Source organism: Sciurus vulgaris (assembly GCF_902686455.1).
Source record: "Sciurus vulgaris genome assembly, chromosome: 8".
NCBI lineage: Eukaryota > Metazoa > Chordata > Mammalia > Rodentia > Sciuridae > Sciurus > Sciurus vulgaris.
Genome location: NC_136468.1, coordinates 6637621 through 6652504, shown reverse-complemented (window position 1 = coordinate 6652504; position 14884 = coordinate 6637621). Strand labels below are relative to the sequence as shown.

General features: G+C 46.8%; 1 protein-coding gene across 1 annotated transcript; it reads right to left on the bottom strand.

Moving 5' to 3' along the window:
• Window positions 1–8174: 8174 nt before the first annotated feature.
• On the bottom strand, window positions 8175–14336 carry GIMAP6 (GTPase, IMAP family member 6). The gene is made up of 3 exons (XM_079152513.1): window positions 13913–14336; window positions 11792–11873; window positions 8175–10685 (listed from the first exon to the last, which is right to left on the bottom strand). The coding sequence occupies exons 1-3, from the start codon at window positions 14075–14077 to the stop codon at window positions 10000–10002; spliced, it is 933 nt and encodes a 310-aa protein (XP_079008639.1). The 5' UTR covers window positions 14078–14336; the 3' UTR covers window positions 8175–9999.
• Window positions 14337–14884: the final 548 nt, after the last annotated feature.

The following is a 14884-nucleotide window of genomic DNA, read 5'->3' as shown; positions in this document are numbered from 1 at the left end:
CATTGGCTTCTCCATAACATGCCCTAGAGAGAACATGTAACTCTCCAATATTTCCCTGAAGCACACATGAGTTTAGATTGCACATTTAACAAAGTTAACAAAGGATCCATGGCAAGAGAAGGACCACACAAAGAAAGCACATGGTTCCTTCAGAAATGGTCACTCAGAGGAAGACATCTTCCATCTTGCTCTGCAGAATGTGGTTGTCCTTGTCTATCTATTCCCATCACTGGACTTCTAGCCAAAATTCTGAGACATTAGTATCTTATCGTGTTACAACCTTGTGCAGCAAATATTTGAACAAAAAGCCACATAGATCTCTCAAGGAAAAGTAAATATAGGTTTTATATGAAAAGTCTTTAATTGAGGTGGTTATTTTTGGTGTAACATGAATTTAATTATTCTTTTCCTTGTGTTTAAGTTAATGCTACATATGAGGAAAGAAGAAGGTTCTTCGCTTGAGAAGCAGCTAGGAGATGAGAAGCCCATGTGAAAAACTTGGAGAGCGTGTTGTCTGTTTTCCTCCCCAGGGAGAAGGCAGACAGATTAATATGAGAGGAGAATGAGGCACATTTCCTTCTGTCAAGAGTTTAGACCTATTTATCCATTCATATATTTATTGTTTGTAGTTCATGGTAGATTTTAGATCAGACACTGGGAATCTATGAAAGAATGAAACAAAGTCTCTTTCAAGACTGGTTTCACTTACCTCAGCTAATGCTTTTGAGAATCACCCCAGTTAGACATATTAATAGTCAATTCCTTTTATTGCTGACTCATTTTCTATTACATAGTTGTTCCACAGCTTGTTTATCACTTCTTTTTTTATCCTTATGTGCCTAATTGATTTATCTTGTCTGATTGCATTGGCTAATGCCGCCATTATGAGGTGAACTGTGGTGGAGATGGTAGGCATGCTTGGCTTATTCCTGGCAATGCCTCCAGTGTTCCCCAGTTAGGTAAGGTCCTGGACCACAGTCGTGTATACTGCTCTGCTTTTGTTCATTTTAAGATGTAAACTCATATCTTCAATTTTAAAACTTTCTTTTTGTTAACATAAGAATATAAAGCTATAAAATTTCTCTATGCATGTTGGTCCAAATTTTTATTTAAAGAGGTGGTCAAAGAAATTGTTGATTTAGTTATGGGAAGTTTTGTTGGGAAATTGGGGGAAAGACTAAAAATTTAAATTTTTACAAAACATGAAAGATCTTCCATTAAGACACCATTACAATTGCCCATGAAAAACAAAACCTTTATAAATATTACCATAGATTAATTGATTTAAAATTGGATGCTGATAAGTACTTTTCCTTAGTGATGGATTAGAAGTGTGACTTGACAGATACTATCAAGAGGGAAAACTCCGAGGTGAAAATTTTATCGATTATCCTTAGGAATGACAAAACTCCGGATATTTTTTGAATTAAAGTATTTCCAAACTCATGAAAAGATGTTGTAAATTCAAAGCTAAAAATTCAATTCAGTGGTGCATATTTAAAAAAATTTTAAACCCCTGACTTCACTTGCTACTCTAACAAAACACCCAAGGTTGGGTAATTTATTAAGAAAAAAATATATTTCTCACAATTCCAGAGACTGGGAAATACAAGATCAAGACTCTGAATGGCTTTATTGTCTGGTTAGAGCCTACTCTTTGCTTCTAAGGTGGTGCCTTGACTGTTACATCCTCTGGAGGGGAAGAATGCTGTTCCTCACATGATAGAAAGGCAGAAGGGAGTGAATCCACTATTGTTAGTTAGTCATTTTCAAAGTTGCATTAATTAATCATGAAGGAAAAGCCCTCAAGACCTACAAAAATTGGCATGGGTTTAGAGGGACATAGTCAGCACCTGTCACGTAGTTTAGCTAGTGTTTGACACACATCCTTATGCTATAACAGTCTTGCTCTTATATTCTATGATCCAGGATTACTGGACCATGTTGTTTCGGTTGGGAATTGTGCCATAATTTCACCTTTATTGTTTCCAAAGAGCATTTTATCTTCTTCTACTTGTACAGAGGATTCAGTTAGGAACACTAAAGCCCATCTAGGTATTAAGAGTGGATGTGGGGGGCTGGGGTTGTGGCTCAATGGTAGGACGCTTACCTCGCACATGTGAGGTACTGGGTTTGATCCTCAGCAGCACATTAAAAAAATAAACAAATAAAATAAAGTTATAAGAAAATAAAATTGCTAAAATAAAAGAGTGTATGTGGGAGTCCGGCCATCCCTTGGAGGCCTGGGAACACAGAGATCTGGGGAGCTCCCTGGGGCCCTGAGCTGGGTGGGTTTCAGGTGCTCCTCTGCTGGGAGGCACAGCTGTGTTCTGTCCACTGTCTCTCTGCTGTTGCTGCCAGAGTGTGGTCCTCCTGTTTGTCCATGTCCAAATGTCACCTGAGTGCCTCTCGTTGGCCAAATTCCACCTGGACCACAAGGGTAAGGGGTGATGAGAAATGTCTTTCCAAGTTCCTTCTGTGATTCAGAGAAGCAAGAGAGCCATACTTAGAAGATTTGGCCCAGCTAAACAATTCACGTGTAAGCATCCACATTTGATTGGATTTTCTTGGGGAAGCATTTCCTCTCTTTGATGCCAGGCATGGCCAGAACAAACTAGTTACCGCCTTGAATTTTAATTGCTCTTGTGCCTTCTCCGTAGCAGCTGGTAGAGTGCTCATTCTTGTTCACTATGCTGCCAAGTTCCCAGAACTCATGAAGCACTCTGAATACGTCCTACCTTTTGGTGACTGCACATCCCTCTGCCTTTGGGAGGTCTGGCAGACCTTTGTTAGCCTGGGCATTTTCTTCAGAATAGATTACCTATAATTTATCCCTTCTCCAATTGTTATATTGGTACCAAGGCCCCGTTTCCCTCACTGGACAATAACATTTAACTTAGAAGAAATCTCGGTGGTAAGATATAGGAGTCCCCACTCTGCTCACTGGGGAAAGGACCCAGAGAGGAAGGCAGAAGAATAAGCAATCAGACATGTGTCCCAGGTTTCGTCTCTTTGGGTGTTGATTCAGAAAACCAGAAGTTCATAGAGATCTGAGCTCGGCTCACGCCTGGAGTCTTGGAATGCCCAGTGCTGCCTGTGGCTCAGACTCGCCAGGCCAGTTGCTAACGCCTACCAAATGCCGAACATAGGACGAGGTGGTGGAACCAGGCAGAGAGCGCGACTTCAAGTCCGCATGAAATGAAATAAAAGAGACAGAGGATGGGCCTTGGTTGGGGAGGGGGAGCTGAGCGAGTGATCTCAGAAACCCAGTAGGAGGGAGGAGTTCAGACTCTCCTGCTGTGGGGCTGCAGCTTGAGCCAGCTACCACCAGACCTCCCCAGGGTGGGGGATGCGCAGCAACCAGGTGGGTAGAAAATATTTAGCAAGAGCTTCATGAGTTCTGGGAACTTGGCAGCATGGTGAACCAGGAAAAGTGCTCTGCCAGCTGCTCTGGGGGAGGGACAAAGAGCAACTAAAATCCACCATGGTAACTCTTTTGTCCTGGCCATACAGTATCAAAGAGAGCAACTGTCTTCAAAGGGACAGAAAATGCTTCTAGAGAAAGTTCAATCGAAGGTTGTTTAAAAAAGGTAAACTAGATACAACAAAAAGTCTTTTAAAAGTTTATCTGAGTAAGAGGCAATTCACGAATTGGGAAACGTCACACCGAAAGTGGACTGTCTGATGACAATGTATAGATACATACAAATATTTTATAGGATGAATCCAGAAGCAAAATAAAGAAATAACTGGATTGGTTGAGTTACAAAATTGCTTTTTTTAAAAAAAAAAAAATATTTACCTTATTGGAAAGTCCCTAGTCACATAATACTGCTGGCTCCCATGCTCAGCTGAGGTTGTTTTATTTCTAACTTGAAGTATTTACCAGAAATGGCACACCTATGTTTGCAGTGTAAACAGGTTAAACTGTTTTTAGATTGTTGGTCTTGCTGGCGCAGGAATTTTTCCAGCTTGGCCTTTTTCAGCTGCACCGACATATCTTGAAAATGTGGCCTCCTTGGTTCTCCTGTCCTCTGAGAAGGAGCCGGGAAGGACACTTCTCATTAACCCTTTCTCCACAAAGACCACACGAGACGCACAGCCAACAAGAAGCACGTGGGAGATTTGGACGTGGACAAGCAGGAGGACCACACTCTGGCAGCCAACAGCAGAGACTGCATAGACCGCGGCTGCGCGGCCCAGCAGAAGAGCGCCTGAAGCCACCCAGCTCAGGGCCCCAGGGAGCTCCCCAGGTCTCTGTGTTCCCAGCCCTCCAAGGGATGGCCAGGCTCCACATCCACTCTTAGTACCTAGATGGGCTTCAGGTACTGAATCACTGTGCAAGTGGGAGAAGACCAAATGCTCTTTGGAAACAATGAAGGCAAAATAACGGCAGGATTCAGAGACTGTGAGAGCGAGACTGTTAGTTACATCATGGGGGGTGTCAAACCGTAACTGAGCTCCTCTGGAAGAGGTCAAAAGGTCTAGAACCGTCTATACCACTAATCCATGTTTTCTCCTGAACATACAAAGTCTTTTATGAATTCGGAAATATAACAAAACGTTCCCAACGTGTTGATTGGACAAGGTCTCTCACATCACGCCTCTCATCTAGCTCTGATGAAAAATGCTGGCAGAATTTCCAATTTCCAATCAGTGTTTGACATTAGTAGAAACTCTTGCCTCTGTGATCCATTTTTTTGTGCTCCAGTGGAAGATCTTTTGCGTTTCATGTACTTTTTTTTTTTTAGTTGTTTCCTCTTATTTTCCAACAAAATTTCCATAACTGAAGTAATAAGTTATTTTACCCTATTTCCAACTAAAAATAGTTTCCTTTTTGTGCAAGAATCAAAGCTGTTTTAAAAGTGGTCAAGTTATAAGCTCAGATTCTGTTAAAAAGTGCTTAGAATTTTTTTCGGTGAACATTTAATTCTGGTTCTAGGTGACTAATTTTTATCAATTGTGATTTTTTATTATTCAAATGAAGCTTTTTACTTTTTTGGCACCAGGGATTGAACTCAGGGGCACTTAACCACTGAGCCACATCCCTAGCCCTATTTTTGTATTTTTAGAGACAGGGTCTAACTGAGTTGCTTAGTGCCTCACCTTTGTTGAGGCTGTCTTTGAATTTGAGATCCTCCTGCCTCAGCCTCCTTAGTTGCTGGGATTACAGGCATGTGCCACCAAGTCCAGCTTCAAATGAAGCTTTCTGCCAAGCTCCCTGTGTATTTGCTGAAAATACCTCTTCAGGGCTGAGAACGTAGTTTAGTGATAAAGTACTTGTCTAAGAGGTGCAAGGCCCTGGGTTCAATTTCTAGTACCGTGTGCACACACAAAAATCTCTTGATATGGTATACTTGACCACCTTTCCACTTATTAAAGCACTATAGATAAGGGTTTTTTCTGTACAGCTGAATATTGCAATTGTTATTCATCATGAAATTTGCAACAGATCTTCCAATCTGTTTGTCTGTCTCCTGTTCATCATAAATACTAGCTTACTTACCTGCATCTGTAATATGCTTTCATTTTTAAATTAAAAATTTGTTTACACTTATATTTAAACTAAAATTAATGCAATCCTATTATAAATAAAATTATAATTAGTATTTAAGTTTAATTTTCAATTTCCACATAGCTAGATATAATGTAACTTATGCTGTCTACATAAAATATTTAGATACTTACAAATAGACTTTCAAAGACATTATATGGGAGCCTTGAAGATTATTCAAAATGAAGCAAGCCATTGACACTGAATTGTACAGTGAGTCGTTTCCGTGTGAGACTAGATGCAACTCATGTGGTAATACACCTGTAGCGCCAAACAGCAATCTTTTGGTGACACAACAGTTACAGTGAGATGTTTTCACCAAAACGGTAAAGTCGGGTTTCATGCTAAGATATTTATCCTGCTTCCTTTTTAAATTTAAACTAATTATAACTAGATAACATTGAAACTGCAACTTCTCAAGTGCAGCAGTTCTGCAGGTGCTCAGTAGCCACGGTGGGTCATGGCCACTGTGTCGAATGCAGTAGTTTCTAGAAAATCAACATTCAGAACTTAAACATACACTTCTAAATAACCCATGAGTGTAAAAAAGATATCACAAGGAGAGTAGAACATACTTTAAGCAGAATGATAATAAAAATAGAATCTATGAAAATCTGTGAGATGCATGTGAACATGCGTGGAGGGGAAATTTTATAGCTTTATATCTTTATGTTATAAAAGAAGAATTTTTAACAGTGTACCAGATATGGTGGATAACATATCGTGGGCTCTGGATGTTGTTTTCTTCTGAGTTTGTGCTGGCGGGCACTTACCTTCCTGCCTTGCCTGGACCTGGGAGGACTCGGTTTCAAGGATTTAGCAAGGGTCTGCTTTCCTTGTGCTCTTCCTTCTGGAGCAAATCTCTTCCTTGCAATGCAGTTCTTACTCCTGAAGTAGGACCTGTAGGTGTCCAGTGGAGATCTCCATGTTTCCTGAGACCTTCTCACCTGACCAACTGGAACGTCACATTCCCATCGCTCTGGGCAGCTGCTGACGCCCACCTGAGTTTTCCCCTGGATTTTCTGGAGGGCGCCCTGTCCTGGTCCAGGGCCAGCCAAAGATTTGAACCTAGTTCAAATGCAGAATCTTGTCACCTCCCCCGTCTCTGCCTTTTGATGTTTTTGGGGAGGGGTTTTCTCCACCATTTCCCCTTCCTCTGGTCACCCAAACTCCATCTTCTCGCTCTCCAGGTCCCTGAACTTCAGCCTGAGTGCTGTCTGCGATCAGCAGGACTGGGCAGTAACCTCAGGGAGACTCTGCCCCCATGTGGGACCTGTGTGGTCCCCTCGCCTGAGGCGCCAAGTCCCTAAGTGTGTCTGCATGCCTTGGGTCTCTTCCCAGGGACTTCAGACTTATTTTTTGAGTCATTGTTGTCTTGTGTTTTCTACAGACATTATCACAGGAGGCCTGGAATCCCTGCTTTTCATCTTTTGCTCCCCTTGGCCAACAACCCTTCCTCACCACACCTCCCCTTTCTTCTAAGACAGACTGTGGAGTTTCTAGAACATATGTAGACCTTGCCCAGGCTTCTCTGAGGCCCAGGAAGTGATGGCAATGAGTAACATTTATCCTTCTCTCTGAAATGTGGGCAGTGTCTTCCCACTATTTAGTAATCAAAGAGAAAAAACAGATTTGAGATAATCAAAACGATTTTAATGAATGTCATGTTTTGAGGGGCTTCTGTTTAGTGACTGTGTTAGGCAGCTTCTGTTACTGTAATGAGGTACTTGAGTAATCAGCTTATATAGAGGAATGGCTTCTTTTGGCTCTCAGTTTTGTGGCTTTCAGGCCACCATCTAAATTAAAGAAATGTATCTCCTATCCTAGTGAAAACACAAATGGTATTTACTTTCACTACAATAGCTAACGTGAATGGCAAGCTCACTCTCTCAGAGACAAGATGGCTTCAAGTCTCCTGTGTTTTGTGAAATCCAAAAGTAAATTATGATAAAAAGCAACATTCAGAGCTCATTTTAACATGGAGTTGTGAGAACATTAAGGCTCTGCATACATGACAAGTGCGAAAGGGAACTCCACCTGGGCCCGAGACGGTGACATAGGAAAGCTGACCATGAATTGGGCCAGGCCTGCAAAGCCATCAACAGCTTCCATCGGAAGTTGCAGCGAGCACCCGTCACGGATGATAAGCTGCCTTTCCACCTAGACAGAGCGCTGCAGTCAACCATGGGTGGCCAGGTGATGCACCCTGGGGTCAGGACAGCTTCTCCACACCAGTAACCATTCTTTTCAGCTTCTCCTTCCCCTCCAAAGACAAGTCAGACAATCCGAGTGTCCCTGGAGCACTCAGCACCCATTCTAAATGTCTGAATCCTCGTTTTCCCAAGTCACAGTTCCTGGACCCTGAATGAAGTTCTTTTGTTCTTTTGGTTTCTGAACTTGAGCTGGTCAGCATCCTGCAGTATTTACCAATGCTCTCAAACAACATGCAAATGGAAGACAATTCCATCTAGACTACCAGTAGGACTTTTCTTCTTTTTCTTTTTAAATTTGACAAGTGATTTTAATTTCCAAGTAGAAGAATAAATGCCTGAGAATAACAAAAATACATAAAAACATAGTCTGAGGAGGACATTGGTTCACCATAATAAATCAAAGCGACTTTCATCAAATCAATACTTTATTCAAATAGGAAAAGTAGAAGATGTAAACAGAAATGAAAACTTTGACATAGATCTCTTAGGAACTGTGAGAACCAAGTAAGTGATCAGCGCTGCGTGGTCAGCGTAGCAGGACCTGGATGGCCTAGTTAATTAATGTTCTGGCGCACAGACTTCCGAGAATACACCAGAATGACTCTGTCCTGCTTTCAGACAGCCAAGAACACACTTAACACTCTCTCTGGGGAGGCTGGGGAGGCAGGACCGAGTGGGAGGTGCAGGTCCTGGGGTCTGTGAGGACCTCCAGGCAGCAGAGAAGCCACCAGGCAGATAAGGCTGTGTCTGCTGATTTCCCAAGTCCCTAGCATGGTCACCACCACCTCCACTTCCCACCCATCCCAGGGGAAGGCAGCTAGAGCCCTCTGCCCTATGGCTTGAATAATGGAGAGGGGACTCTTCTGGGAGAGCTTTTCCCCTGTGGCTTCCCATCAGCCAGTCAAACTCCCCAGGAGCATCTTGAACCTCAAAGAATTTGAGGGCATCTGAGGCACCTCTGCCTGCTTAGTGGATAGACAGCTTCTGACAGGAGGGAGGCTAACATCCTGCTTCCTTGTGAACAGACCTACGACCACTTCTTTTAGGCCCGTGTGCAGGAACAGCCTCAAGGGTGCTCACCCAGGAAGACACCCAGGTGCTGGGGGTTCTGTAAACCAGATGGCTGCCCCCGAGAGGTTTAGGGCACCCAACTGCTCTGCAGGTTCCCTTTCTTTCCTTCCTCCCTCCATTCAACCCACCACAGATATCCTGCTGGGGAGCCCATTCCCCTGCAGACCCTCCCCACTGTCGAGGGAGGAGTAGGGTGCAAGAAAGGGTGAGGCAGTGGAAAGTAGCCTTTGCAAAATTAAAAAGGAGAGAGAGAGAGAGGAAAAAAAAATAGCCTTTGCTTTCCAGCAGCAGAAGGCAGATCTAAAGAAGGGTATGGAAGCCAAGGGAAGAGGGGAAGTAACCCGTACACTCTCCCCAGTCTAAGTCTACCTTGGTGGAGTCGGGCTGGCCTCCTCTGCTCAACCTGGTACCTCCAGGGCCTCCACATCCTAGAGCTAGAGCTGGGGTCCACACACTTGCCCAAGCCTAACTTCTTGAATACTCTGACCCTGATCTCATTCATCATTCCAAATCCCAGGAAGGTCCCACAGAACTTGCTAGAGTTCAAGAGAAACTGCCTCTCTGTTCTGGCTCCCGCTCTTCCCCTGGCCCAGGTCCATCCCTCCCCATGTCCCAGCCACTGCCTTGCTCCTCCCTCCACACAGCAGGTGCCTCTAGGGGCCAGAACAAAGCCCAAGGGATGGGAAGTCATGAGTCAACAGCTCACACTGGGTGGTGGCCACACTGACTGACTCGAATGGCCAGGCAGCCCAGGGATGGCAGAGAGCAACAGGCCTGTGCCAAGAAGCTTTGGCTCTATTAGGGTACAGACAAGTACCCCCAAGAAATGTAATGCCAACGGGATGGAAGGTTCTATATGAGGACAGCGGGTTAGGGGATATAGAGGAGGAGGACTCAGGGTGAGCAGACACCCTGGAACCAGCCTCTACCACCTTGCTACACCAGATGCTCTGACCCGGGGACCAGGTGGTGCTCTGTGGATAAAGAGAGCAAGCAGCAGGGCTGGGCACCAGGACCCAGAGGGCTGAGTGGATCTGCTCCCGTCCAGCAGGTTCAGTAGGGTCTGCCCCACTGGAGGCACCTACGAGTCCTCTCAAGTGCCTTCTGGATTTGGGACAGCACTTCCAGCTGGGACCCCTCACTGAACACCTCCCCAGAACCCTACTCCCAGGTCGCCTGTCTTCCCTGCGTTTCTCTGAGCAAAGAGTTCTGCTGGTGGCACTGGGCGGCCCTGTCGCTGTAACAGCAGCCTTCATTTTCCCACTGGATGGCCTCAATCTCCTCCATGAGCTCCCGCAGCTGGGCCTCCTGCTCGGCCCCCTGGGCCCTGTTGTTGAAGCCACAGTGGCGCCGCCCGCACAGCACATCCAGCGTGGCAAGGCTCTGGTTGTCCTGCTCCCGCACGTGTTCTTCCAGGGAGCGCCCTGCCAGCTCCTCCTTCCGGGTGAACACCAGGACGGTGTAAGCCAGGACCCCCACTCCTAAGACCTCCTGCAGGCGCCTGACCACCTGCTGGTCCTCGGCCGTGAACCGGCCCAGCTGTGTCACCAGGAGCACCGCGTGCGGCCCCAGCGAGGACAAGGTGCTGGCTTGACAGACCTCTGTAGCAGTGGCTTCTGGCTGAAACCCAGGAGACAGAATGTCGGGGGTGTCAATCACCTCGAGTTCCTTCCCTGCCCACTCTCGGCAGCCTCTCTGGAAGGTCGTGGTCACCCGTCTACTACTGAGTTTAGACTCAAACATTTTCCTGCCAAGGATGCTGTTTCCCGTGGCACTTTTCCCACTTCCGGATTTCCCCACCAGAATGAGCCTCAGTTTCCTCGGAGTAAGTGCCTTATCCCTCGGATCTAGAAGCATTAAAAAAAAAGGAGAGGAAACACGGGAGTTAGAGTTCATTCACTCCGCTTGTCAGAAGCCATGCCCCTGCTGCACTCCATCCCAGAGGGGCAGATTGCCCTGGGCTGGGGTGGGTGAGACACAGGCCGAGATCTCGCTCTGAGACCTGTCCTGGGCTCTCATGCTTAGCTTGTGTCCTTGAAGGTGGGGCTGAACAGCCTCATCTAGAAGAATGTCAGGTCCATCAGTCAAGAGAAGAGACTTGGAGATGCCAGCCCAACCCTGAGAACCTGGTCCCAGATGTTTAGCTATGTCTGGGGCTGGAGGCCAGGAAGGGAATTCTCTTCTATGCACACAAAGTGGCAAATATTAGTTGGTTTTCAAGTCTGATCCCCATCAAAGACAGTGATGGATGTCAGATCACAGAGCGCAAGACACAGAGAGCCAGGTTCATGGCTTGGAGTCTGGGGAAGAGTTTTAAAGTAACGTTGAAGCCTGGCTGCTGTAAGAAGAGGTAAAAAAGCCTACCACTGATGTTCCTGTGTGGTAGATTAATGTGACCTCTTTTCAATGACCCAGGCTCTTCAAGTTCATAGAGTAAAAAATCATTTTTGTTACAATGCACTAAAAAATCATGATGAATTTCCTCCGGACAGGAAAATGGGCAACTTTTCAGCATTCCTAATTTGGGCTTTGAGAGAGTTGAACCCAGTTCCAGGTGCAGCCACAGAGTCCACTCTGCTTGTTCACACGGCACTGTCACCTCGCGGCCTCAGCAACACTCAGAGCCTGATAAGCGCCCCCACGAGGGCTGATGGCCTCCTAACCTTGGCCAGGGCCAGTCGTCTTGGGCAGAGCCAGCACATCCTCCTGAGAAGGGAAGCCTGGAGCGTGAGGGCCTCTTTGGAACCGGCATGCTCCTCTCTTTTGGACCACCGTACCTACCGGGGCTCTTCTCTCTTATCTTGGCTCCACGTGAAGAAAGGCCCTAACCCAAAGCCCCCTTCCTCCCTTTTGGCTTTGGAGGGTGAATCTCTGAGACGGGACTTTCAGCTGCCTTCCAAGCATGTCCTACCCGCACACCACATGTCCCCCTCTGCTAGCACGGTGGCTTTACCTCCTGAGAGCTCTTGTGGAGGTTCCAGGTGCAGCTCTGTCAGGGGATTCTCTTGGGAAGTCAGAACATCCTTTTCCTCCACCTAGAGAAAGCAAGATATATGTGACTGATTTTCCAGTGGCATTTTAAGGGACTCTGCCTTTTGCCTTCCCTTGCCAGACAAGATGTTTGCTCTGGTTTAGGGTTGGGGAGAACTGCACGAGAAGGGGAGGAGGGGCCCGAGACATCCTGCTGGCTTTATGGGCACTAGCTCCCTGCCCTCCAACTCATGGTGGTCTCCAGCATGAGTTTAAGAGATTTCACGGAGAAAGAGGCTGCTATCCGAGCCTGAAAAATGGGTAGAATCGCGGGGGACAGGGTCCAGGAGATGTTGTGCAGGGAGAGAGAAGGGGTGGAAGAGACACAGAAGCAGTTGTGACCCTAACCCTGTGTGACCTAGAGTGGCAGGGGGTGGGTGTGGCTGAGGGTGCCTGCAAGTCAAGAGCAGGAAGTTGTGGAGAGGGGCTTACTCCTGGGGACAGAAAGAGCCATCTGACCTTGATCTTTGGAGAAGGCTCAGTAGTGAGGACTGGGAGGACTGAGAGCTGTCCATATGACAGCCTCAGGACCTTCACAATGCCCTGCCATGAGCCAGACACCTCAGGGCCAGGATGTGGTCATCGGTTCACACTGCGTGCGTCTCAGTGTCCCTTCACGGTTGACATTGGGCCTGAACTGGAAGACACCTGAAGACCCTTCTCCTACAGGTTCCCAGCATATTTATAACATTTTTAGAGAAACTCCTAGACCTCTTTGGAAATTTGGGTCACATTATCCCAACTAGGACTCCCATCAGCCATGCGATGAGAACACTGCACTTCTTCAGAGCCTACCATGGTCCTGAGCAACGAGAGCCCGTGTGCTGTGTCTGGTTTATTTTCCCCAAGATTGAGGAGAAAACTGCATGGCCCATGACTGCTTTTCCAGAGCATGCAGGACATTCACAGCCGCGGTCATGTAGTATAGACGGCGGCTCTGGGAAATGCGGAAGCCCAATGTCAGAGACCTCAGTGGACAGTTTTCTCACCACCACAGCATTGTTGGCTATTTCTTCTGCTCTGTTCACCTAGCAAATTATTTAGTCCTCCCGCAAATCCCAGGGACTGGCCAGTGAGGGACCACCATGGACATAGCTTTGTAATGGTGACTTTATTCAGTGAATGTCAGCTCTCCCAGGCTGGGCTGGGGGTGGAGATGGCCCAGGAAGCTTTGATGAGAGGAAGCCCGACAGCTGATCAACCACCCTCAGACCTGGGCAGCCCCATGCTGGCAGGTACACAGTGCTCCACCTGTCAACGGGGCCTGGGTGAACAGGCAGCACCCCCTCCTCCGCTGAGAACTACAGCCTGCAACTGTAGACCCTCTAGTCCCTTCATCCCTGGTGTCCTTACGTCTGGTGGAAACTGAGGCAGCTCTCTGCCAGTGCAACCTCATTCCACTTTTTAAAGACAATGGGCGACTTAGCAGAGCCTGGTGGCCAGCATGACAAGGCTGAAGGGGGCGAGGATCACTGAGGCACTGGGGGCAGGGTGTGTGGATTGCATGTGCCTTGGTAAGGTCCAAGGACAGCCTGCGCCCTCAGCACCGGGCAGCCTCCCCAGGCCCTGCTCTGGGCAGTGAGCGGCGCCACTCCCGCTGGTCACACTGTTTACTGTCTCCAGAGGTTGGGGCAGAGGCGACCAGCTTGTTATGCTGCTCAGGGAGAAAGAGAAACGCCCAGAAACAGCTTGACACACACTAAGCAGGGAGCTCCTCACAGGGACACCAGTCTCCTGACTTCCGAGTCAGCCCTCCCACCATACCTCAAACACACACGACACACACAGAGACACAAAGGCACAAGCACGACACACATACCACTCCCACACACGTGTGCACACCCACACAGAGCGGGGTACACACTCAGCCACAAGCAGATGTATACTCAAAAAGATCCATACACACACATACACAAACAGCAGTCAACACAACATACACAAATATGGAAATGGATACGCACACCCACCCATTACACACACATATAACACACACATACAAACAAGATACAGGCAGGCACAAGAACGTACACACATGCAGACTTACCGCCAGGCTGGCCGACAGACAAGAGGAATGGCCCCATTTCTGATCTCCCCTGGTCGCATGCTCCTGTGCATGCTCTGTCTCTTCCTTTGGGGTTCTCACTTGGGGGTCTCCTCGGAAGAGAAATCCAAGGGGCCGGCGGAAAGCGTCCAAGACGTAGGAACTCATGGAGCACCAGGTCAGGGTTTGTTTATTTTTCAGCAAAATATTGTCCAAACTCCTGCCCTTGAGAGACCTGCATCAACTGTGAAACCCAGAAGCAGGAAGTGGGCAGGAGCCCGGGGCAGGAAATCAGGCGCTTGCACTTGAAACCTCAGAAATAGAACAAACCAGAGCTCCAGTGCTGGAGTACTTAATCCTGATCTGGGATAACTAAGGTCAGAGCTTGAGAAGCAGAGGGTCCCTCAGAAAAGGCTGTGTCAGAGACACAGACTGCCGGCCTCTCCTTTCAAGTCCCGCCCCTTCCCAGGGACCCCGTGTCCAGGCCTGGCCAACGCTCACTGTTGCTTTTCTTTCTCTTCCTCCCTAGTTGCTTCTTGCTCAGGTATCTTCTCCCAGGACAAGACCTGATTCTCATTCTTCCTAAAGCTTAAATGTCTGGCAGGAATTTTTATGTTACCTTAACATAATGCAAAAAATGTCAAACTGTAGACTTGTGGAGAACAATGTTATGAACGGCCACAGTCTTTTAGAGATGAACTAAGGGAGAAAAACTTAGCAACTTCAAAAATATGTTTTCCAAGACTTTCCCCACAGATCTGACCACAATAATTAAAAGGAGGCCATTGTGTGAAAGAACTGAGACCCTCTGAGCATAGGTAATGATATAGTTACCATATAATTTAAATTGTTCTCATTGACCTCTAAGAATTTTTTTATCTCCTCCTGATGTTTTCTGTTATCCATGTTTCATTCAATAGCATATTATTTAGTCTCTAGGTGTTGGAGTAATTTCTGTTTTTTAACCTGCTCTGT